The sequence below is a fragment of the Ursus arctos genome, unplaced genomic scaffold (assembly GCF_023065955.2).
Source record: "Ursus arctos isolate Adak ecotype North America unplaced genomic scaffold, UrsArc2.0 scaffold_26, whole genome shotgun sequence".
NCBI lineage: Eukaryota > Metazoa > Chordata > Mammalia > Carnivora > Ursidae > Ursus > Ursus arctos.
Window position 1 is genome coordinate 13677899 of NW_026622941.1, and position 25877 is coordinate 13703775.

At 35.0% G+C, this 25877-nt stretch overlaps 1 protein-coding gene across 3 annotated transcripts in view; it reads left to right on the forward strand.

Annotated features, from left to right (window-relative positions):
* Window positions 1-571: 571 nt before the first annotated feature.
* Window positions 572-25877, forward strand: part of ATF7IP (activating transcription factor 7 interacting protein) — a 113692-nt gene continuing 88386 nt past the window's right edge. For 2 of the 3 annotated variants that reach the window (XM_026502376.4, XM_048216719.2), the window contains exon 1: window positions 16536-17963. In XM_026502376.4, the coding sequence (XP_026358161.2) occupies window positions 17947-17963 (17 nt within the window). In that variant the 5' untranslated portion in view covers window positions 16536-17946. Of the gene's footprint in view, window positions 730-16535; window positions 17964-25877 lie in introns of those variants that run through there. The other variant, XM_026502378.4, reaches the window with a different exon arrangement.

A 25877-nucleotide genomic window follows, 5' to 3' on the forward strand; every position in this document is an offset into this window, starting at 1 on the left:
CATCTCATGGCCTTCATTAAGGATTCGGTCCCAATACAAAATTTCATATAAGGGATACAACTTCCGGTGGAAGGGTCTGACTGGAAGTGCTAGCTCTGGCACAAAACTGAAAAAAAAAAAAAAAGATGTGTTTTTGCCATTCTCTCATTACTTACAGTTTAAAGTATATTTTGTGAATTTTTAATATAAATGATGAACTAATATACTTCAGCCTTTTTCGAAAATCTTTCTCTCAGCTCTTTAACTCTCACCTACCTAATCCCTTCCTTCTTTCCTAAGGCTCATAGAGGGCGCTAATAAAGTGCTACTCACTGGTTGAGCGAAGCTCCACTCAAAACACACCTCGCACTGCAACTGAAAGGCGCAGCGCCACCACCTCAGACTTCCTTCTCCTTTCCAAGGCAGGAGGCGTGGCCAATTTCCCTCATTCAAATAAAAAACCAGGAGATTTGCATGGGGAACGGCTGATCCGTGAGCCTATTGGCTGTTAGTACCATGGGCGTGGCAAATATTACGACCATGTAGCCCCGCCTACATTAATTTGCATAACGGCCCCGGCGCGTGCAAGGGAGAAGCGGGTTTGTTTTTGAATCTGCGGAGGCGGCGGCGGCAGCGGCGGCGCGGCGACTGAAGCGCGCGATACTGAAGCGGCCGCGTTGAGGACGGTTGCGCGGAACGGCTCTGTAGGAAGGAACTTGGTTCCCCCTCCCTCATCTCCCGCCCCGAAAGGTATATGTGACTCCTAGGGGCTGTTATAACCACATTTTCTTAAATTACTATTGTATTTATGAAGAGTCAAGACCGCATTATGGCGGCTGCGGGAGATGTGTGTGCGCCTGCGCGGTTGCGGAGCTGCGGGCGGGCGCTGCATGGGAGCACGTGATCTTGCGGGGTCGGGCTCTAGCTGCAGTTGTGCAGCTGGCGGGGCGGTGGCTGCGCAAGCGCAATATTCATTTTCAAGATCTAATGTTCTTGTTGGACGCCATTTGGGTTCTAGATTTAATTTTCCTCGTTCTTGAGGAGTTTCATTTTCTTATCCTCCAATTCCCACATTTTTCAAGGAAGACGTTTCTCTTGTGTTTTACTCTTCTATCGACCTCAAACTCTTTTTATATTTTTCCGATTCTCTGAGAAGCTGTAAACTTAATTTTCTGTAAAAATGATTGTCACTTGTGGTTCTCGATTATAATTTCACTTTTAGGGTAATGCTGGGTCAAGTTTATATTTAGGGAGATAAAGATCAGCACCTAGTGGTGGTCTCAGGGGAAGTACATTTAATTGAACTGCACATTTGCAAATACATTTTTAACCCTATTTTTACCAGTTCTGTTATCAGGGAATGTTTACAAAATAGAAACAGTTTGAGTTTTGGAAATATGAGGGGGAAGGGGCATTGGAAGAATCATATCTCAATCTAAGTTAATGAAGCCTTAATTTTATCAGTTTGTGTGCTTCTGATCCTACTTGCATTTGAGTTTTAGATTTTGCAGTCTCTGATCTCTTGTCCATAAGGGCTTCAGTTTGGTCATTTTTGTTACTCTGACTTTTACAATTAAGTCTTTTTTTTTTTTTTTTTTAGCATTTTATTTGTTATGATATGTGAAATAACACTTGGTTGGTAAATTTTTCTTACCAAGAATTCTGCAAAGAACTAACTGAACTGAGGCCTTTATGAGGAAATGAAGTTAACCATCAATGAAAAAAAATCAGTTGATTCTTTAAAAAAAACTGCCCCATATACATGTGTATGAGATACAGTTGTGTTTGATTTCTTAGTGTTCCTAGTTTTTTTTTCTTAAAGAAGGTAATTGTAAGTATGCTACTGATTATTTTAGTTTAAAGTGGTTGTGTCACTATATTTAAATCTTACATAACACCCCTGGGATGAGTGTTACACAATTTGATATAATTCTATTATTGTGCAAATTATTTCTTACTGGGCTAAAAGCTTGTAACTGGTTTTCATAAACTTCACCTGTGGTTTGTGTGTACAATAATTGGTTTCTTGGTTAGTTATAGAACACTAAGTTTAAATCAGTCATCTGTCAAATGAAGAAGTGGCTAGTACTTATAATGGTTGGTTAGGGACGTTTTTCTTGCCCAAAGCAAGTACCATTAGTATTAAGTAGATGTAATTGAAAGGAATAGTTTTGGTTGGTGGATTTTTAAAAAATGACGTCACATATGAGATAGAATGGAGTGATAGGAAAGATAATTCTTTTTTCTCAACAGGAAATTAGCCGTTCACATAATTCCTGGACCTCTGGACTCCTGTACACAGAAATATATTTAGAGGGCAGTTGTGTAATCTCTTCCCTTTTTATACTTGTGGGGTGGATTACCCAGCACACCCTTCCCCCACTTCCTGGGACATTGTTTCAGATGTTTAGAGTTGAAAATACGTTGTATTTTGTATATCTGTGTGTTTGTATGTGTATTTATATACACATACATATTTAAGAAAAGAAAAGAACTCTGATCTTAGGGCATGGTACACTTTGCATTTCCAGAAAAGTGAAGTATTTTGGTTTGTGTATTTAAGCTTATGTTTTCATTTGAATATACAAATGATTGCCTCTTAGGTTAATGCTGAAGATTGTAAGAGGTACTTGAAAACACTGAGGAACATAATGTATAATGTAAATATTTCTTAGTAAGATAATTTTGCTGTTAGAAAGGCAAATATACTTCTATGAACTTAAAACTAAGATCAGTGAATTGTCTGAATGGCCACTATTTGTTTGTTATTGTTCTTTCAGTAACAAGCATGTTTTGAAATTTTAGTTTGGTAGTTATGAAACCACAAAATTTTGGCACATATGCAACATATATAACATTAAGACTAGATTACTTAACGAACGAATACTAAGTTACTGGGGTCATTTAAAACCTTTTTAGTTTTGTAGATTTTAAATATAAAATGTAGTTTAGACAAAAAGGTTTGATTAAGCCATAAACCATTAAAATTATCTTTTTCCTTAAAATCGTGATTTGAATATATGATACATATATTTAAAAACTTTTTTTACTTATTATAGCACATTTGGAAAGTGTTGAGAATTAGCAACATTTAGAAGTAAACTCTAAATGTTTTGGAGATTTTTGTTATTTTTCCATGGCTGATCAATCAATCAATAAATATGGATTGTTCAATAAATATTGATTAGTTTTTCATTTGGGCCATAATTTCATTTCTGTTCTTTTCCCATTTCCTTATTCTTTTAATAATACTTTGATGTTTTTTAAATATATAATATTCTTTTAAAAATGTTTAATGGCTACATAATATTATGTTGTGAAAATATCCCAAATCATCAGATATTCTTCAGATGATTTTAAGTGGTTATGTGATATTGTTATCTCTAATAAGAATGTACTGTGACTTACTAAATATTTCTTTCATTGACCATTTGTTAGTTGCCTTTTTCCCTGTTATAAATAATGCTACAGTGAACATCCTTGCACATGAGTCATGAACTGCATCTTATATTTCTTTGAAATTACTGCTTCAAAGGGCTTTTAAAGTAATTTACACAATTAATAAAAGCTTGGTTTTTTTGAAAAGCATTTCCCATACCACCATCAATTTGGTGGCTGAAAAGTAGTGGCTCATTAATTTTTTTTTCTTTTTGATAACTAATGAAATTCAGCTTTTTAATGTTTATGAATGCATTTTTCTCACTTTTGTGAATTAGCTGTTTGAGGCTTTTTTATGTATTTTTCTATTTTTTAATGTTTTTCCTGTTGGTGACTATTTATGGATATAGTCCATATTTTGCTATTCATATTTTTGGCAGGTTTTTTTTAGTTTATTACTATTAAAATTGCTTACGGTTTTATATATTCAGAAGTTTGCCATTTTTATGTAGTAATGCACTGCTTTTTCTTATTTGTGATTTCTTCCAGGACTTCTCTGCCTAGAAAATATGACCTGTTGTGGGATAAACTAAATGTTCACCTATTTTGTTTATTTTTTCTACATACTGTAAGGATCTTAAAAAATGTATTTTGATCTGTATGGAGTTTATTTTGCGGTATTATATGAGGATGTGTTGCTAGTTTCCAGTTTTTCCAAATATCTAGTTTTCTTAGAATTTTATGTTGATCTCTTTTCTTACTGCTTTGAGTTACTATTTTTAGTCATAAGTTACTAGATTTGAGCTATAGTTCTGCTTCATTTACTAGGGATATTTAACTTGGGGTCCATTGGTCTCAGGAGTTCCTATAGATAGGCTTTAAGAGGATTCCTTGGTAGATTCTTCCATGGATTCCTTGATGTATACAACTTTATGTGAGTGTGCATATGTGCCTTTTTCTGGGTTAAGAGTTATAGTTTTCATCAACTGTTGACGGGAATATGTAGTATAAAACCTAAGAGCAGGTCAGCAAGCACTGTCTAGCCTTATTCATACAGCAGTACTGTATTGTTTTATTTGCCGTAGTGCTGTAGACTATATAAATATGTGGAGGGGCAATACTTATAATTTTTTTTCAGAGTTTTCTTAGCTAGTCTTCTCTGTTTTTGCCTACGAACTTTAGATTCATTTGGTTAAGTTTTTAAAAAACCAGTTATTTGAAGTTTTGTTTAGGATTGCATTAAACCTAAATTGGGGTGAGTTTACATCTTTATACTGTTTTTTTTTTTTTTAACTCATGAATAGAACACAATTCCTGCAGATTCCACAAAATGTCCTTTTTTTTAAGAACACTGGGAAAATTTGTGATATGTTACTTTTCATTAAGGTGTTATTTTACTTGTTTCCTAGTGCTGATATAATGTTAATAGGGATAAGTTGTTAGAGGATATAGGACTGCATTTCTATTTTTAATCTGCCTTAGGACATGGTGATATGAAAATAGTGCAAGTATGAAGTTAGAAGTGGGAAAATAGGTTGGCAAGTTAAAGTGTTCTACAGTATTTGAAACCAAAATTTTTCTTTAACATAGACTTTTTTTTTTTTTAATAGAGAAATGTTGAAAAGTTATTCATTTTTCTGGCCAGGATGGAACCTAATAATATAATAAAGTTAAACATTTTTATTTTTAGTTTCTTTGGTCACTATATGTTATTCTCTCGTAAGGATGTTTTCCTAATATACTAGTATAAATTCATTGTCCATTAAATCTATTCTTTGTGCTGATTGGCTTCCATGAAAATAACTCTAGGAAATAGGTAGAAATTAATTCTTAAGATATTATTGGCTTTTACCAAACTTTTTTTTTTTTTTTTTTTTTTTTTTAAGATTTTATTTATTTATGTGACAGAGAGACAGCCAGCGAGAGAGGGAACACAGCAGGGGGAGTGGGAGAGGAAGAAGCAGGCTCATAGCAGAGGAGCCCGATGTGGGACTCGATCCCGGTACGCCGGGATCACGCCCTGAGCGGAAGGCAGACGCTTTAACGACTGCGCTACCCAGGCGCCCCTACCAAACTTTTTAAATGAAAAATTCCCTCCCATTTTTGGGTCTTTTTCAAGCAAAGCCGCTTATAGAAATTTGCATATTTTACTTCTTTTATGTGACCTTTGCTCTTGAAAACTTTTTCTAGTTCTGACAAATTATGATACTTGGTTTTTTAGACTATAATAGTTGAGGAATAGTAAAATAGGGACAGGAGAAGTGCTACTGTAGAAACATATATGGATAGGAGCAAGAAGTGATGGCTAGCATCATGATAGTGAAGAGGGGTCAGGTTTCAAGTGTTAGAAGCAAGAATTTAAAAACTTAGTTTTGAGGTCATGTAGTTTGGGAATTAGTATTCCTAAAGCTGAGTCAGTATTTGTAACATGTTCATTATGGTAATTGATGATCTTATTAATGATTCTGGATCATAGAGAATATTTAATTTAACTTGTTCAAGAAGGCAAAGAACTGTATAATTTAGGTTAGAAAGGTTTCTATTGTAATTTTTAAGTTTTGAGGTATATGGAAGATTCATACATGGGCATATGTACTTTCTCAAGGGAGTCACATGTGGGGTGTATTATGGATGAAAATTAGGTGATGTTTTTAACATAATGTATAGTAGAGTACAAATAAAAAAAATGACCAAGCACCTCTGGGAAGCCATAGTCCCTGTAAGTTCCCTAGGGTATCTAGAAATTACCTATCCATTAGTGGAGTTTCTCTTTTGAATTTCTTGCCCATTTGACCTTGTTATGTTCTTTACAGAACCCAAGACTTTAAAAATGATTTTGCGGTGTTCTTTTCAGATTGTCCTGAAATCTGAAGAGTAAGTCAGTGGTTTAACCAGTCATTTTATCTTGTTAAAACAGAAAAGTGAATTCCGAAAAATTAAATTTTGTTTATATATTCTTCGAGTTACATGGTGGAAACCCATTTTGTATTGGAGATAGAGAGTATGAGTGCTGGGCAGCATTTTCATTTTTTAATGTCTGCAAAATGAGAAGACTAGGGCACCAGTGCTTGTTTGTACAATGTGAATGTCTTCACTTTTGAATTTTGATCATTTGCATTTTTGAGTCTTTAAGAGAATGACTCAGGCATCTCCTTGGCCACTTTCCAAAAAATGTGATAAGCCTAAGGGTACAGTAGACAATACTTTCTTGAGAGACTTTATAATTGGACCTAGGTGAATGTGAAAGTCTGAGAAATGAAGATGACCTATTAACTTTATCATGAGAAATATTCATTTATTCATGTCTGCAGTTTTTCATTTCTCAGAATATTATAAAAATATTTTGTCATTTTTTAATTTAATAACTAGGAATAATTAGCTATAAACCCTTTAATTTGGGAGAGAGGGCCCCTTTGTAAGATGTGAGGTAGTAGTGTCATAATGTCTTAACTGTACAGTTCTTTGTCCCTTTCTTTGTATAACCCTGTGCTCTCTGGAGTAATTATTTTCTGGGTGGGTACCTAGGAATTATGTGTCCAGTACTCTATGGTACTTTTACATGTTAAAGAGAATTTGCCCGAATGTTAAGGCAGTGATTCTCAGAACTGACAGAGCTCTTAAAGGATTTCTCCTTGAGTCAGTCATTCTCAAAGATAATGCCATCCAGTTCATAAAAAGATAAACCTAGAAGATGAGAATAGAATCTGCCATTTTGAGAACCAGGAGAAAGGTTGGTGAAACAGTGAATGATGTGACTGCTTCAGCTCATTCTCAACTAAGGCTTTGGAGTTTAGTAGGAGTGTATCTGCCTTATTGCCCTTACTAGATTAAGTGTTTTAAAAGGAAGAAGTAGTGAAAAATGTGGAAGAGAAAAGAGACTGTCTTTGAAAATTTCTCTTATTTCCTTTTAGGTGTTAAATGTCAGGAACTAATTGGATTGCAATAAAGCCTGAACTGCTCTGTGAGATTATTACCATGGTTTAAGGATGATAAATGTTTATTTCTCTCCTGTAACAATACAGAAAAAGACTGTTTAGGGTTTAAGGTGGCTTTGACTTAACGTATGGTTCCAGGTTGAACATGACTACTCCACAGTTTACCTACCAGGGGCAAGAGAGAAAGGGCAATGGGAGTACACACCTCATTCTTTTGAGAACATGATCTGAAAGTGGCATGTATCACTTTGACTCATGTTTTATGGGTGAGAATTTAGTCATTGGAACATACTCAGTTGGGAAAGGAAGGCTGGTTAATGTAGTATCTAGGTGGATAACCATGTGCTCAGTTAAAATTAAGGAATTTTATAAAAGGAAAGAAATGGTTGTTAGGGAACAGCTAGCCCTTTCTGCTATAAAAGTAAGCTGGAGAAGTAGTCTCTCAAAGTAATTCATAATTTGATATTGAAAACTAGTTTTTTGTTTTAAGAGTTATGGTTAAAACTGTGTCTTCCTTGGTTTCTTCCTTTTTTTGAGAGAGAGAATAGGGGAGAAGCAGTGGGCGAGAGAGCGAAAATCTTTTTTTTTTTTTTTTTAAAGATTTTATTTATTTATTTGACAGAGAGCCAGTGAGAGAGGGAGCACAGGCAGGGGGAGTGGGAGAGGGAGAAACAGGCTGCCTGCGGAGGAGCCTGATGTGGGGCTCGATCCCAGGACTCCGGGATCACGCCCTGAGCCGAAGGCAGATGCTTAACGACTGAGCTACCCAGGCGCCCCAAGAGAACGAAAATCTGATGCAGGCTCCTTGCCCAGTGTGGAGCCTGACATGGGACTTGATCTCATGACTCCAAGATCATGATCTGAGCTAAAATCAAGAGTCAGACGCTTAACTGACTGAGCCACCCACACACCCCTCTATATTTTCCTTTGAAGTGGAATTTTGAGAGCTTTGTATTCATGATTTGTGGTTGAGATTCTAGTTATTATATTTACCTTATTTGGTGGAATACTGCCCCTTTCTTCTTGCCTTTGCAAACATATTAAAATCATGTTTAGCTTTGCAAGATTAGAATTATAATTTAATATTAAAATCTCAGTGTAATATTTTATTTATTTATTCATTCATTCATTCATTCAGTTTACTATTTTAAAACTTTATCAGTTAACTTGCTTATTTTAAAAGGGTGAAAGATTGTGGGTAAGGACTGTGGGTAATGACAGTTGTTTGAACTACTTGTTTCAGTGTCAAAGTTGAGTGTGTGTTTTTAAAATTTTTTTTACATTTAAGTAATTTCTACACTCAACTTGGGAGATCAAGAGTCACATGCTCCACCGATTGAGCCAGCCAGGTGCCCCAAAGTTATGTTTTTATCATGTTTTCCAGATCTTATTTTTCGTTTGTAGCTATATGTGTGAAATACACATTTTGAAGATAGAAAATATGATTTTTGAGGACTTTGTAATACACACAAGTAAAAAGATTGTGGTTGTAAATTCTTTGCATATAGGTAAAACTTACCTGATTAATAAGTAATTAAAAGCAGTTTTCTATATAAGTAAAAAAACATACCATGTAAGGCACAGAAAGTGAAACTGTAATAGGGGAGATCAAGGAAATCTTAGGGGAATTGTATTTTAAGGGATGAATTAGAAGGATATTCTCAGTAAAGGAAATAAATAGGGTGTTCAGGGTATCAGAAATGAGAAAGAAGGTAGTGTGTTAGGAGAAGTCTGAATAGCTCTCTGGTATATGACATAAGATCCTTGATATTGTAGGAGTCACTGCTGCCATGGTGCCTACATAATAAAACTAATAAAGGATGTTGTTATTTTCAGCTGAAAGTTTTCTAATTTCTTTTCTTTGACTCTGCTTTACTTCCTGTCTCACTTAAAGGCATTTATTCCTTTCTATTTCTATGTTTATAGTTGTGTAGTGCTTCATAAACTTTCTGCAGTTAGGAATTACATCTTATTGACATGTGTGGCAACTGTCACATTTTAAAGAAAAACCCCATCTAATTAGGAATGATAAGGCCACTATTAAAAGAGTAAGATTGCTTTCCACATTGACTTCCTTAATAGGCAATAAATATTTGCTTATTGAAAGACTAGAACCCTTTTGCCTTAGGTGGCGTGCAAGAAAGAGAAGTAAGGTATGCTAGTTCCTCTTTTCCTTTAACTCATGATTATCCACAGATGTCAGACTTTTTAAAAAATAATTAAATACATAATTTACTTAAGCACCCACTGGATAAATTGTCAAAAGATTTGACAGGCACTTGCATATGAAAAATTATAAATTGTGAGTCAAATTTTAGAAAAAATTCTTCCATCTCATTCATTACAAAATAGAAGAAAACAAGGAAACACCATTGCTTACCTATTAATAAGTTTCTAAGATATAACTCTGAAGGGCATAATGTATACAAATTAATAAAGTTTTGAAAATATGGAATGACATAATTATTTTGTGTTTTATCTTTGTGTAATTCTTTACTTTCCCACCAAACTTAAGTGATTTAAAAGTTGGAAGATAGCAAAAATGAAGAAAGAAAAAGAATTTTCCTAAAATCAATAATATGGTGAAGTGGAAAGAACAGTAATTTTATATTGGGATCAGGGCATTTAGAATCTCCCAGCTGCATTAATATAAAATGGTGGTACCACCTACCTGGTAGGATGGTTGTGAGGGTTAAATGAGATTAAATACAAAAAATGGTTAGCAATTTTTTGTGGCACATTTTTCTTCTCTGACTTCAATCAATTGATGAATCAATTAGTCAGGCATGAATATTTAAGAGGCAGCTAGGTGCAGCCATAGGGAGCCCTTCAATGGAGGAGATTTATAGAAAATGACAATATGCTTGATTACTGGAGCTAGAATTAAAATGTTATTTAGAGAAGTAGTTTTATGATCCACTCACTAATAGAGAAAAATAATCATTTAAAAAAGTAGTGTATTTGCAAACGTTTGTGAAGGAGTCTAGATTTAGGACTGTTTTATTTCAGAAAGTATTTAACAATTAAAAGCCCCGCAAAGTTACTAAATTTACTAAGTTTACAGTAAGCTTCTTCATGGCAAAGAAGCAGCCATTTTCTCACATTAATTATTTATCTTTAGAGTTTGTCAGTTTTTTTCAGATAATCATTATTGCCAAAGTTAGAGAGGAAATCATTCATTTTGGGGACTAGATCCACAAATGCCTTTTTTTTTTTTTTTTTTTTTTTTAATTTAAGGGTGCACAGTACTCCCTCCCCTATATTTACTTTCCAGGTATGGAACTTGCTGGACATGCTCACTCAAAGTTAAGGCAAAACAAAGTGTCAGTTTTCTTCCATAACCATTCCTGTGGCCAAGTTCCTGCCCCTTAAGATACAGATTTTGTTTGTTTAATGATCTTATTCTTTATTTTTTTTCTTGATACTTTATTTACACAGGTCTAATGAGAAGTTGTTTAATACCAAAAGACTTCCCTATTGTCTGGTTAGGAAAACTACATACATTTGACTTGAGGTTTAAGAATTAACTTTTGTCTAGATGTTTTGTAAAGTGTAATTATTTATCTGCTTGATTACAAGATCAGGAACCAAGAGCCATCTAATTCATCTCAATGAATGTTCACCTGCAGTACTTAAAACTAGGGTCTTATGGTTCTGATTTCCATATTTGTCAATGTCCTGGTCTGTTGGGAAGTGATATTCTTACTCCTATTAAACTTAGGAATGTATGAAGTATAGAAGACATAACTAAATTAGGTTCTGGGAGGACTTACTAGGCGTCATTTCTACATTTGAGGTGCAGTCATTTCTACATTTGAGGAACAGTCCTTTTTCCCTGTTGTAACCTAATTTTAAGCTTTCTCTTTTTAAATGTCACATTTCTCTTGTAGTCATGGTTACCAATTTGATTTATCCAATTTTTCCTGATAGGAAGGAAAAGATTCTTATTGGAACTATGTAAACTGCTTTATAAAAAAGTAAAAATATTCAGTTAGGTAAGTTCAATCAATATATTCAGTATTTTTCTACAGAATTGCTCTTTAATTTTTCTGGTAGCTTCTTATAACCTACATTAAGATCTTTCACAGATTATTTTTCCCCTGGAATTCTGAGGATACTGGATCAAGATATTATTTAAATTATTATTTATACAAAGTATATTTTAAATTGAAGTTTAAAGATAGATAAAAAAGAAAGTGTTTTCCATATATAACCATTAAAAATATTAACCATAGTTAAATCAGTTCATTTGGTCCTAGGTAATTCTTGTTTTCCTTGTCTAGAATTAAGTAATCTACTTACACAAAGTTGTCTGCACTGTACCAATAGAATCATAGAAGTGCTGACCCGTTCTCTTGATACAGATATGATAGATGATTTATGAAGGTAATGTTAGCTTTATACCAGGAAGCCTGTATCCTGGAGTCTCTTCTACATAATAGTAATAGTTAAGATGATTTGGTATGGTCCTTACGTTTATTTAGTAGACAAGCATCCCTCACGTACAGTGGCAGCAAGAATCTTGACTCATTTTTATTTCTTTAGTTTCGTTGCTACGGTTGGCCTAGTTGCCCTCTACATGTGGTACACTGCTGTAGTCAGAATTTTATTTGCCATGTAGGGAATTCTTTACTCTTTGTGTAGCACCTTTGTTTTCCATGTATCATGTCTTCTTATTGGTTTATTCTGTCATTAGGGGAAGGGCACCCTATTCTCTAGTAACTTTTTGAGAAAGAGTAAATGGGAAGTATTTTCTTTTGAAACCAGGGGTGTGTGAACATGGTTAACTATATTTTTAGATTGTTGATAGATAGTTTGGCTAGGTATAGAAATCTAGGTTGGAAAATATTTTTCTTCAGAATTTTAAAGGCACTGTTTCAATATCTTTTTGCTTCTATTACTGCTGAGAAATCTGAAGCCATTCCTATTTCTGATTTTCCCCTCACTGGAAGCTGTTAATCTGTTAATAGTCTTTAGTGTTTTGAAATTTCACTGTAATTCTTGGATGTGGATCTGTTTATCATTGTTTGCTGGCATTCATCAGGCCCTTTCAGTTTGGGAACTCTTGTTTTTCATTCTTGAAATTTTTCTTAAATGATTTCATTGGCAATACCTTTCTTCTGCCATTCTGTCATTCCAGTGTGAATTTTTGGAGGGGTACTTCACTTTTCTTAGATTTTTTTCCCCTCCTACTTACAACTCTGGTTTTTTGTTCAATTAGATTTCTTCAACTTTATCACCCAGTTCTTCTATTGAGTTTTTCATTTTTTTCTATCATCTTCGTCATTTCTGCTTTTTGGTCCTTGCCTGTAGTATTCCCCTTCCCTTCCCCCCCCCCCTTTTTAAAGTAAACTCTGTGCCCAGTGTGGGTCTAGAACTCATGACCCTGAGATTACGTCTCATGCTTTACCGACTGAGCTAGCCAGGTGCCCCTAGTATTCTGTTCTTGACACATGACTGCAACATCTTTTTTTATCTGTGGATATTAATTTTTTTTGAAGTTTTTTTCTTGCATAGTTTTTATGTTTTCTTTTTTGTTTTGTTTTGGCTTGTTTTTGGTTTGTTTTTGGTCTCTGTCTTCCATGTTAGACTTTAATCAGTTGCTTTTTTCTTCCTTGCCTGACTATATTATATATTGTGGAAGATTAAAAAGTTGATTAGAACAGCACCTAGGTGGCTCATTTGGTTAAGCATCTGACTCTTGATTTCAGCTCAGGTCATGATCTCAGGGTTGTGAGGTTGGGCCCTGCATGGGGGTCTGTGCTGGGTGTGGAGCCTGGTTAATATTCTCTCCCTCTCCCCCTCCCCCCAGAACCCCCCCCCCACTTGTGCACATTCTCTCTCCCTCAAAAACTTAAAAAAAAAAGTTGATTAGGTGGATGCCTGGTGGCTCAGTTTGGTTAAGCGTCTGCCGTCTGCCTTTGGCTCAGATCATGATCCTGAGATCGAGTCCTGCATCAGGCTCCTTGCTCAGCAGGGAGCCCACTTCTCCCTCTGCCTGCTTCTCCTCCTGCGTGTGTGCACTCATGTGCATGTGCTCTCTCTCTGACAAATAAAATCTTTAAAAAAATTGGAAAAGTTGATTAGAAAAGAATGTCTACATTTGTCAGCTTTTAACTTCTCTTTGGCTTATCTGGGTGGGCTGTTTTGAGAGTTCCCAAGACCTTAAGATCTTGAGTCTTGTGCTTTTTAGATACCTCTAGAGAATAGTTTTCCATTATCTTGAGTGATAGTAAAGCGAAGTTTCTTGAGTGACAGTACAAAGCTCCCAAAGAGGGAGGGGACCCGAGAGCGTTGCTCTAGTTTTCTATTTTCATACATGGGGAATAAAGGTCTGATTGCCAGCATTCTGGAAGATTAATGGAAGAAGCGGATTAGGGGTCTCTGCAGTAAGCACTCAATCCCTCTCTTTTTGGTATGCTACTCTAATTTTTAACTGTGGATGTTGTCTTCATATTTTTGCTAGGATTGTGGAGAGGAGGTATTCAGTGGAATGTGCTGAGGATATCTAGTATATCTTACTGATTCACAAACAACTTTGACTAGTAGTCCCTTTTTTAGTCACACCATCCTACTATTTGCTCCCTTCACCTCAGTTAGCCTAGTTCTCTTAGTCGCTGTCTTTTGAAGTTGCTGTCATGTAACTTAAATTGGTTCTTGTCCCCAGTAAAGCATGGAATATGATATTTGGGCAACTGCTTAGTTAGTTACCAATGGTTCTTCTTATTTTCCAGCTCCCAAATCTTTTAGCTATTTTCTCTTTTATTTTTCTCCTCAGTTTTGAGGATTTATGCTTTCAAAAAATAACTTTACTGTAGTTTTAGTGGGATTTGAGGGAGTGGGATTAGGTGTTTCCATTTCATTACCTTAACATCCTTTTAATGTTTGTTTTCTTTGTATGTATGAGGTTGGTAATAATACGTAACTAAAGTATATTAACTAAGTAAAAGTATTTACTTTCTACCTAATACAGTGAAACCTTTTGTTTAGGTTCTATGGAATTTTCAGTATTTTGTATATACAAAGTATTTTAATAGGATGATACATGTTGTATAAAAAGGTTATAGTAGTTGATTAGTTAATTCTCTTCCAATTCTCATTGTTACTTGTGCGACTCCTAGCAAATGGTTATATTCTCTTCTCATAGAACTTTGAAACACAATTTAGATTTTATAACACTCTTATTTTACATGATCATTGTAAGACTGAAAAAATGAAATGAAAAAATTATGTGAAAAGTGCTAGTTTATATTTAGGAAGAGCTAAAACATTGGGTAATCATGGAAATGTTTACCTGACATAAATAGCTTCCAGATGTGTTTGTTTTTACAAATAAACAGTGATTCAGTTTATTAGGACTGATCCTATCTAAAATAAGTTTCTTATATGACAGATAATCAATGTTCTTTCTTAGTAAAATTTAAGAATTTAAAAGTAAGTAATATATTTACATTCCGCAATTTTTTATAGACACTTTTTAGAGTTCAGCTCTTCTAAGCACATAGTAATTCCTGTGTATTGCCTGTTAAAACTGTCTAAAAGCTGAAAAATGCTCTACAAAAGGTGTTTTTTCCATCTTAGATTTTAAAGATTTTATTAATTTTAGAGAGAGTGGAAGACAGCATGAGCAGGGGAGGGGCATAGGGAGAGGCAGAGAATCTCAGACAGACTCTGAGCTGAGCATGGAGCCCTTTGCGGGGTTTGATCCCACAACCCTGAGATCATGACCTGAGCCCAAACCAAGAGCCAGATGCTTAACTGACTGAGCCTGACCCAGGTGCCCCTACATCCTGGGTTTTAAAGTACAAAGGCTTTTTGAGTCATTAGTTGACTACTTTTTTCCTATCTAGTAAGAGTTGAGATCCTGAAAATGAAAGTTCTTAAAGATGTAGAATTTTCTGAGATTTTTGTGGTAGAAATGAAAACACTGGGAATTAATTTCTGTTCACCATCTATTGAGCAAATACTGTTTTGCATTATGGAAGTGAATGAATAATGAATTAAGATCTGATTTCTATCCTTAGGGACTCATGTATAAAGATAGAAGTAAAGAAATATGTTAAGTATAACGATGGTATGCACAAAAGATCCTGAGAGTGAAATTATACCTGGCTTGGGAGGTGGGTATAGTAAAGAGAAAAGAGTAAGGAAAAGGTTGTTACTGATGAGATAGTTTAGGTTGAGTCCTGAGTAGGATTTGTCTGGTGAACTAGGATTGTTTCTTTGGGATGCAGAGTGAAACATGTTGGCAGTGGCACCAGTTATCAGAGTAGCAGCCTAACCATTTTCCTTTTCTAAACCATTTTCATGATGTGTAGAAACAGAACCAGTGTGGGAAGGGATGGGTGAAGGAAGCTCCACGGGCTCAGACTGAGTGTAGTCTAGCATGTATTTCAGCTCCTAGCACTTTTGTGAAGTTATTTAATCTTTGAGCCTGTTTCCTTCACTCATGAATTGGAGGTAATACCTACCTTGTAGGATTACTGTGAGAATTTATTGAAATGATGCATGTAAAACTTATCTGAAGGTTTGATCTATATTAATGTACCTTCCTACTCCTTTGTCTCCTAACTGCTGTGTGTAAAGTAGATAATCAGTATAGTTATCGTTTTACTTATGTGCTTTGGGATAATAGAGTAAATCTAGTAAATTGGTAGTAAAATGATAGTAGTGGCTGGAGGAGAATTGGTACAATGAGGGAATGTATGTCTTTTACTTTGAGATCTAAATTGTGTGGAAACTAGTTCTTATAGCCAGTAGTAGTAGTCAACAACTTAGCTTCCTCAGGAAAGCTTAGACTGAGAAAAAAGTAGTTAGGATTTACATTGGAAAGGTATTTGGCAAGACAGGGGAGGCTTGGGGTGAGGGGGATGGGACAGGGTACATTTGAAGGTGTTACATAATTTGAATTTTTGTAGAACAGACTTCCAAAAGAATCTGCTATCCTGAATATTGGAAGCTGCTCACTTGGCAGCTTTAAAAGTTCTGGTTATTTGTCTCCCCAATAACCTTAGTCCCATTTCAGTGCTACAGTAATGTCTATCTTGTTTGAATCTTTTGCAGTTTACTGACCTCTTGCTTCTAAGGAATAGATTTGAGCGACCCTCAGAGAATGTTATTTTTTTGAAGAATTAATGTGGCTTAGTTAAGTGTAACTTTTAAAAAAATCTAGTGTAGTACTTGAATAGTCTTCACATACATTATCCAGTTGGATCTTTTAAAAAGCTGGGTTAGTTAATTAATTAAATCTAAATTAAAAAAAAACAGCAAGTTACTTTTGTTTCATTTTAAAATTTTTATTACTGGAAAAATTTAAATATATACAGAAATAGAATGAAATAATCAACTCCATGTGCCCATCGCTCAGCTTGAACAACTATCAATTTAATGGGGCCAGTCTCCTTTTGGCTATACCCCTAACCACCTCCTTATACCCTTAATGAATTTTAGTAAATGTCTACATGGTGTGCTGGATAGACGAAAGATTACATAGGGCAGCTAGATTTTAGGAAGGTAAACCAAGGAAAAGAGAAGGAAAAGGTGGATTTCCTAGATAATATGAGCTATCAAACAAACAAGTTTTTTTTCTGTGCTCTTGTCCTTCTCTTCTCTTGATGGGTAGGTTACTGCCACGACAGATTTGATGGGATCTCTCTCAAATTTCTTTTGTTAATATACCCACTTTCAGATTGAATTTTACTCTCTTCTCCCTATTTTCTTTTTTCCCCCCAGGGGTGTCTACATTCTTTATTTTTATTTGTTTTTCACTCATATTAAAATGTTGGGAGGTCTGTGGCAGGGCATGAAATTTAATTTGCCCTGGGACCAAACACTCACCTAGAGATGTCTTTGTGGCCATCTGGACTACTAAAGAGAAGAAATTTATCTTTATGGCAGATTACTCAAAATAAGCTTTGTTACTGTAATGACTCTAGTTTCTTCCCCACAGTTATTTAAAATTATTGTCAAGATTCAAAAATTTGATTGCAAGCTTTAACTATTCTGCTAGATTTGAGTACTTTGGGGCTTAGACTCTGTGGAAAAAAGATCTTTAATTAGCCTTCTATAAATGAAAATTGACTACCAGGATTTAAACAACTTAATTTTCCAGAAATTATAAAAATTGGCACTCTTTTCATGATAAAAGTACTATAAAAGACAAAAAAAAAAGGGCCTTGAGCAGACTTTTTTTTTTTCTGGACTGAAATGGAGGCTTTCTTTCAAGCGAATTCCCTGATGTTTGCTGTGTGTGATTTGGCTCTATCTCTGTAACTGCTAATATGTGGCATGGACTTTCGGCTGTGTGGGATCTGGATGTGCCCAAAGTCTGTATTGCAAGTCCGGATTCACAGGCATTGTGTTACAAAACTGGCTTGCTGCCTTCTCTGTTTTCTGTGTCCTAAGCAGCTGCATTGTTTGTTGCAGTATATGCATTAGCTGTTGTCTGTGTTCAGTTTCCTGCAGACTGACAAAGTGGGAGGGGCTTTGTTTGATACATAGCTGAGTTTTCACTGTGTGAGTTCTTGAGTGCACATTGCAGCCATCTTAATTACACTTTAGTGCAACTGAGACAGTGCAGCTGTCTCAAAATGGCTGCTGACCTAGTCTTTGTAGCTGCTTAGGCAGCAACTATGCCAGTGAGGAGACTTGGCACATGCACCAGGACCAGAGGTAAGAACCAATTACTCTTTATCTTTGAGCATTTTAATTAAAAAATATTTGAATTCTACTGAGTTTACATAGCAAGGTGAACTTAGAGCTTGCTTGCTAAGAAGTTTAAGTGTTTGCTTTAGGCTTCTTTTATGGAAACAGTACATAGGATGGTGAGGTCAAAGGTTAAATTCCTGTAATTTCTCACCATCTTATGTTCTGTCATTGCCAGAACATTTGATCACTACAATTGTGTTTTCTGGGCCTAATTAACTTAATATTCTTTTTGTGTTGGATATTTTAGTTTGCTTGATATTTTTTGGTAGAAATTAAAAACAGTATATTTACTGAATAGATTTTTTTTTTTGAAAGAAGCCATAAATAAGCCTTGTTTTGCATAAAGAGAGATGTGTGTGTGTGTGTGTGTGTGTGTGTGTGTTTGTGTGTGTGTGTGTATGTGTATGTGTATGTTTTGGAGCTATTGTTTGGTAGCTTTCTGAGAAGAATGTTAATTCTCTGACTATAAGTCATAGTTACAGAAAGAAAAAAAATTTAAACACTTAGATTTTTTTTGTACTGAGTTCTAATTCTTTCTCCTTATGCTGCCTCCTCTTGGCCATTCAATTCTTTCACATTTTTAAGGGTGCTAACTTTTTATTCTAATTACTTTTTGCTTAAATTGTTATTCAAATTCGGATTTTGAATTTAGAAACAAGTTCACATCTAGGTCTGGATAACCCTTTTCTTTCTAGCTAATGTATTTTAATGCGACAGAGCTGAAATAAATATTCAGTTGTTTTAGTTAATTGATATTAGTTGTTGATGTCCACTTTAGTCTTAGTTTAAACCTGTGGTATATTTAAGAATAATGTAATTCAATGATTTTGTAAGTTTAGTTTCACAATTTTAAAAAAGCTTTCTTAACATTCTTCTGAAGTTGAAGCATTTATTGAGATATGGTAAGGCCATAGTGACCCAGAGAGTTAGGAGAATGAACTTCTTATTTACATAATATTTCAGACAGCAGAAATTTTAAGCTTTAATGTTTAAGTTGTGGTACTTATTAAAACTTTTTTGTAAATGGTATAGTATATTTCTCCAGTTTTGTTAAGAGTATTATGAATATATCCCTGACTAATATGACACAGAACAGTAAGTTTTTGAACTAAGCACAGCAACTTTAGATGCAACTTTTTGCACATTAAATTCTTATGAAGGACCCCTGTATTTAAAAGGGATACATGTGGTACTTTATTATTTTGTATTTATTTTATAACTTAGAAGTATAACATTTACTTACTATAAGCTTATTTAATAAAATGAGAACAATTAGGCTGTTATGATAAAAAAGTTTGAAACCAGATCATATATCACAATTATAATCTGGTAGTAGTGTCAGGATCTAGGTTGCTTAGTTGTAGAACTTCAGGTGGTAAGAGACTGTAGAATTCAGTTTGAAAAGTATTCTAGAAAGTGAATTCTTTATGTTCTTTTTTAATTTCATGAAGTTAGAGTATAAGATCTATATTTACATGATTTAACAGTTTGAAGTTGCTGCCTTGCCACAAAATTGCATTTATATCCAATTTTTTTTAACAAAATAATATTTTTGTTAACTTAATCATTGGTCATTTATTCAGTAGTTTCAGATATATTTGGGATCACTGGTTTAGTTCCATCAACAGCTTTAGCATGTTTATTTCTCTTCCATTAGCTTACTACTTTGTGAAGTTGTTAGGACTCTTTTTATGTGATATAATGGATTCTAATAACCTGAACATTACTTTATATAAATCCAATAACATGAGCTTGCCCTCAGAAGGGAAGAACAACAAGTTCAGTGTTGTGCGAGAAATTTTATCCATCATGCCCTAGAGTGAGTATGACATAGGAAGTGAATGTGCCGTGTCCTTAATTATTATTATTTTCATTCCTCTCGTAGTATGAACAGCCTCCCGTATTCAAATATTTCATGCGATGCAAGCCAGCTACTCAATTTGTTCTTTAATGCTAGAGAAAAACTGGGTAGGTTGAAATTACTGAACCACCTTATGTTGAACTTCAGAGTGAGACCTTGGGGAAATTTTAATGACCCACTCTTTTTGCCTTCTGTTGGGGATTAGAAAATTTACTTCCGCCCTCTACAAGATGAGTCCATTGATTATTACTTGTACATGGGGAAACACCAACAATGTGGTTACTCAGGATATTATTGCTAATTCTTTCAGGGCCATGTTGCATTTTTGCAACTATAAGCATAAACTGGACCTCAGTGGGATTATTACTTTTGGGATTCGTGACAGTTTTCAAATTGTCCATGCTGAATTCCAGGTTAGCTATTAGGCTGAATAATTAAAGGCCTGATAAGTCTCAGAGCTGGATAATTAAGGTTTAATGTTATTATTTTTGTGACTTTTTGTGCTCCCTATTTGTTTATCCTTTTTTCCTGAGCTATTTCATTAAGTATAAGCCTTTAAGGAAATTGTTGAGATACTGAAAGAAATCGACTTAAGAGTTCAAACCTAAATTTGAATTATTTTTACAACTACTTATATTGGTCAACTCATTCCGTTTTTTGACTCGTTTCCTCATCTGTAAAATGGGAAAAAATTCCCATCTATATTGTGAGGATATGCTGAGAATCAGTTTACATAATGTTTCTGAAGAGTACCATGAAATATTCTGCATGCTAATTTTCCAGTAATATTTGAATGCTTTTCAAATTTTTTGTTTCTCAGATGTCATGTACTTTATCAAATGTGATTGGATCAGGGAATGTAGTATATTTAAACAGTATGGGAAATTTCTCGTATAACTCATGCTCAAAAGCAAGAAATACTGACTAATATTAGTATATCCATATCTACTTGGTAATATGTTGTATTCATGTTTGTATTACTGATCCTATTCTGTTACATAGATTAGCCACCTTTTGCTGTGTGTGGATAGTGGCTGATATGTTTATTAAGTAAAGCCAATGTAGAATGTTGGCATTACAGAATTAAGGGAATAAATGAAAGAAATGTTTCGATCCTAGTCTGTCTGAGTCCTCCAAATATACAGTGAGAAAATAATTTCTCTAAAGAGATGACTTCAGTTCAGGGCCTAGAGTTTTCTGTGTTTCAGTACAAATGTAAATCTTAAGAACAGTGTAGTTTTCTTTCAGTAGCCACAAACTGGCAGCCAACAGACTTTATCCTTTAGCTGCTGCCCTATTACTCTAGTTGTTAAAGCTGTCACTTTTTTTTTAAAGATTTTATTTATTTATTTGACAGAGATAGAGGCAGCCAGCGAGAGAGGGAACACAAGCAGGGGGAGTGGGAGAGGAAGAAGCAGGCTCATAGCGGAGGAGCCTGATGTGGGGCTCGATCCCATAACGCTGGGATCACGCCCTGAGCTGAAGGCCGACGCTTAACGACTGCGCCACCCACGCTCCCCAAAGCTGTCACATTTTACACAAAAATCTGAATGTCTCATCTCTGAAAAATAGAAGATGGGCGGTGCTAAGAATGTATTTGTGCATCAGAATAATAATCTTCAGTGGAGTAGCTCCTGTCCCCTTCAGATAGGGCCTATACAGTTCACATCTGGTTTTTATACACTAATTACATGACCTGTAAACTTTTCCTTTTAAATCCCTATCCTACTTATTGGACAGATTGTTGGCAGCCTTTTATATTTAGAATATAGTTTCTAACCTAGAAGAAAGTAAGAATAAAGTCTAGTGTACTTTACTTGGTAGGAGAGACTGCATGTGTAAACTTGGTAGGAGAGACTGCATGTGTAAAGACCATTTACTCTTTAGAAGATACGGCACCTTTGCTAATCTTCAGTTTTGTCCTCATTTCTCTGTATTAGAGTACCATGGTACTGATTGAAGGGGATCCAGTGACATCAGCAAAAAGTGAAAGTAGAATGAAAGTGAAGAGATTAAAGAAGTACTAATTAGAAACATGAATACCTTGAGGTCCTTTAATGTGATACTAGGTTCTCTTTTCTTTAAATGTTATGACAGTGTTAAAGATATCACTGTTTATCATATTGATGTTCTTAATGATGATATTGCATAAGAAAAAGTTAAAATATATTCAAGATATACAGTTTACTGAACAGGTAAATGAAATACATTTTATAAAAGATTTATGTCTAAATTGGTTGAGTTGAGAAGTCTTAGCACTAAAAATGAGAAAGTTGCTAGCAGAAAGTTTTCTTAACTCCACTAGACTAATTTTAGAGGCCATTATAAATTTATTTTTGTTAAAAGTTTGCTTTTGTTTACATAATGTTCACTGTTGCAGCGATGTTGAGACTACTTTGATGATGCAGGAAACATGGTAGTTTATGATCATGATGTGATGTGATTTTGAATTCCACATTTTCCAGAGTGAAAGCCCGCTTCTTAGCTTTCGTGTAATACCATGACATTGCTAACTCCAGGGAAATGTTACTCTTTTTTTGAAAATGGCTTTAAGTTAGAGAGGAAACTTAGTGGAAATTGAAAAAGCATTTAACTTGCACAGGAAAAACTGACTCCTGCTTTCCAAACTCTTCACACTCCCGGAAGAGATAGTGATGTGGGAGAAAACTTAGTCTATTCAAAAACGTAAATCACTCCTTAGAACTTTCACAGAATTCTCTATTAGTAATTTGTAGCAGTCTGTTCTTAGTCATTAATGTGTGAATATGTAAACAATGAAAACAGTGCTTATCAACTCAGTGAATCCTTTGAGTTTAATGAAAAAGGAGTTTAACACCATATTTGACGAGTTGCTTCTGCATCTGCCTAAGGACTTCTGCCCTTTCTGTAGTAAACCAGGTGCTACTACCCAGGAGACTCATGTGACCTGTTGCTTTCCTTTGCTGACGTGGAAGTATCATGGCATGCATTGGGGAAACTATTAGTATAGAAGTCAGGAAATTATTATTTTTGTCTGGTACTGCTATTAAGTAAGTGTATAGTTTTGGATAAATCACTTAAGCTCTTAATTCCATTCTGCAACCATTAAAAGAGAGAGGTGATAGAGGAGTCGGGGAAGAACACAAACTTTGGAATCAGTCAAGGTGAACTCATTTTCTTTCACTGACTAGTTAGACGTTATGTTTATATGAGAAATGTATATATAATGCTGGAAGTATAATGCCTATCGTAAGTGTTCAGTAAGTCTTACGCATTATTTTTTATGGGAAGAAGCTAGTTGCTTATTTTCAGACTTTAGTTTTCTTATCTTTAAAATGGTAAAGTCTACCATACAGAGTTGATAATTGGGATTTAAATGAGCATAGTATATATAAAGCATTTAGTGCAGTGTGGTACACAAATTAAGTATTAGTAAATATCGGTTGCTTTTTCCTCACTAGTTTCCCTCTGGCACAAAATTTTTTTTTTCTATTTTTTTCAATCATTATATTATTGGGGAGCAATCTGGGCTGCTTGGATACTTTAGAAAAGGATCTTTAGGGTAAGGGATTGTTAGGGGTCTGGCTGATTTATAGTAAAAATGCCAGAAAGCAAGGTGTTTAAATCTCAAAGTGAAGACTTTAAAGAGCTTGAAGGGGACACAATAAGAATTCTTACTGGTGCTAAGGCAGCATATTAGAGTGAAAACAAATATGGACTGTGAATTGATCAGTTGATTCAACAAATTTAACAAACATTTACTATGTACCTGTTATTTGCCCGGCACTGGTTTGATATCTGGCATACAAGATCCCTGCCCTCAAGGAGTTTACACTGGGGCAGGCTAAACGGGAGGATAGATACTAAATATGAGAAGGTTAAATTACCCAAGGGGTTGAGAATCCTGGGGGTAGGGTAGAATAGGTAGAGAATAGCTAGGTGAACACTACCAAAATGTGGGCTGTGGAGCAGTTCAAGGTCAGTTCAGATTAGTTTGTTTATTCCTGGTCTTCCATGAGATAAGAACTGAAATTAAGAGTGTCTAGAAATTTTTATATGAATCTGGTAAAGTAACTTTATGTCAGTTGGGTCTAATAATAAAAATAATTGAGGCATACATTTTATATTTATATAAATAAATATATAAAAATATAAGTATTTATATATCTCTTTATTTCACTTTCCAAGTAATTCGTTTTCATTGAATTTATAAAAGTGTTGATCTTTGATAGATTAGAGATAAAACATTGTTTTTTTTTTTTAAGATTTTATTTATTTGACAGAGACAGCCAACGAGAGAGGGAACACAAGCAGGGGGAGTGGGAGAGGAAGAAGCAGGCTCCTAGCGGAGGAGCCTGATGTGGGCCTCGATCTCAGAACGCTGGGATCACGCCCTGAGTTGAAGGCAGACGCTTAACGACTACACCACCCAGGCGCCCCTAAAACATTGGTTCTTTACCATTATTAATTTGCAAAGCACTGAGCTAGATTAATAACTAACATTGTTGGCACTTCAGTAAGCAGGTTGTAGAGAATTTAAGCTTCTTATGATTAATTCACTGTCAGATGATTGTTTAATTTATTCAGCTTAATGCATAGTTGTTATATACATTATATTTTATGCTGGATTAAATGATTTTAGGTCCTTTGATTTTCAGGTGCTTTCATTCAAAGAGTTGGATGCATAAAGTAGGAAGAGAGAGGGAGGACACAGCTAACAAAATTAAAACTGGAAGTTATACGATACTTGGATGATTTCCAAATCTGAGATATTATGATCAATAGCCAAATGTTACTTAAACAGTGTATACTATGTGAAATGACACTGTATTATATATATTTGTTTTTCTTCCTCCTTCTGCTGCTGTGGTGGGGTACAGATTCTGAAAAGAATATATAGTTGTGGGGCGCCTGGGTAGCGCAGTCGTTAAGCGTCTGCCTTCGGCTCAGGGCGTGATCCTGGTGTACCGGGATCGAGTCCCACATCGGGCTCCTCGGCTGGGAGCCTGCTTCTTCCTCTCCCTCTCCCCCTGCTTGTGTTCCCTCTCTCGCTGGCTGTCTCTCTGTCACATAAATAAATAAAATCTTTAAAAAAATATATATATAGTTGTTTGAGAAAATCCATTATTGCTTATCAAAGGTAACACTTAGGATTATGCACACATTAGAAGTCTGCTAATTACTGTTGATGTGTGATAACTTTATTTTTCCCCTAATTTAGAGCTCCATTGTCTTTATTGTGTAATAGGGATAGTTTAAGAACATGTTTTAAAACAGCTGAAAATACGGGGCACCTGGGTGGCTTAGTTGGTTAAGCGTCTGCCTTCGGCTCAGGTCATGATCCTGGCATCTTGGGATTGAGCCCGCATTGGGTTCCCTGCTTAGCAGGGAGCCTGCTTCTCCTTCTCCTTCTGTTGCTCCCCCTGCTTTGCTCTCTCTCTCTCTCATAAAACAAATATAAAAAATCTTAAAAAAAAAAAACCAGCTGAAAATAAGATTAAAAAATAAGGAACGGGGTACCTGGGTGGCTCAGTTGGTTGGGGGTCCAACTCTTGATCTTCATGTTGTGAGTTCGAGCCCTGCATTGGGCTCCATGCTGCACTTGGAGCCTACTTTAAAAAAAATTAAGGAACATATTTTGGATAAACCCTAGTTAGCATATTAAACACTTCTTTTTATTGTGATTTTAGATGTGGCACTAAACTAGTTTCTAGACTGTTATTTGAAAATGAAATATAGTATATTTAGACTCACTAAAATTAGTCGAAAAATAGAAGTGAAGAGATAGAATTACGTATTAGTAGGTGATAAAGTAATTATTGAAAAAATTTAAATGAAGGACTTCACAGACAGTGACTCAACTCTTGCTCAGTCAGATCTGGCCAATTAAAACAGCACAAGAATGATTTAGGTTAAATAAGAATGTGCCACTGACAAAATATGTTCTTGTGTAGATATTTGTAACTTAACATGTATGAGTTTATCAAAAAGTTTAGTAATATTAACTAGTGGTAAATATGTTGAATTACTTAATCATC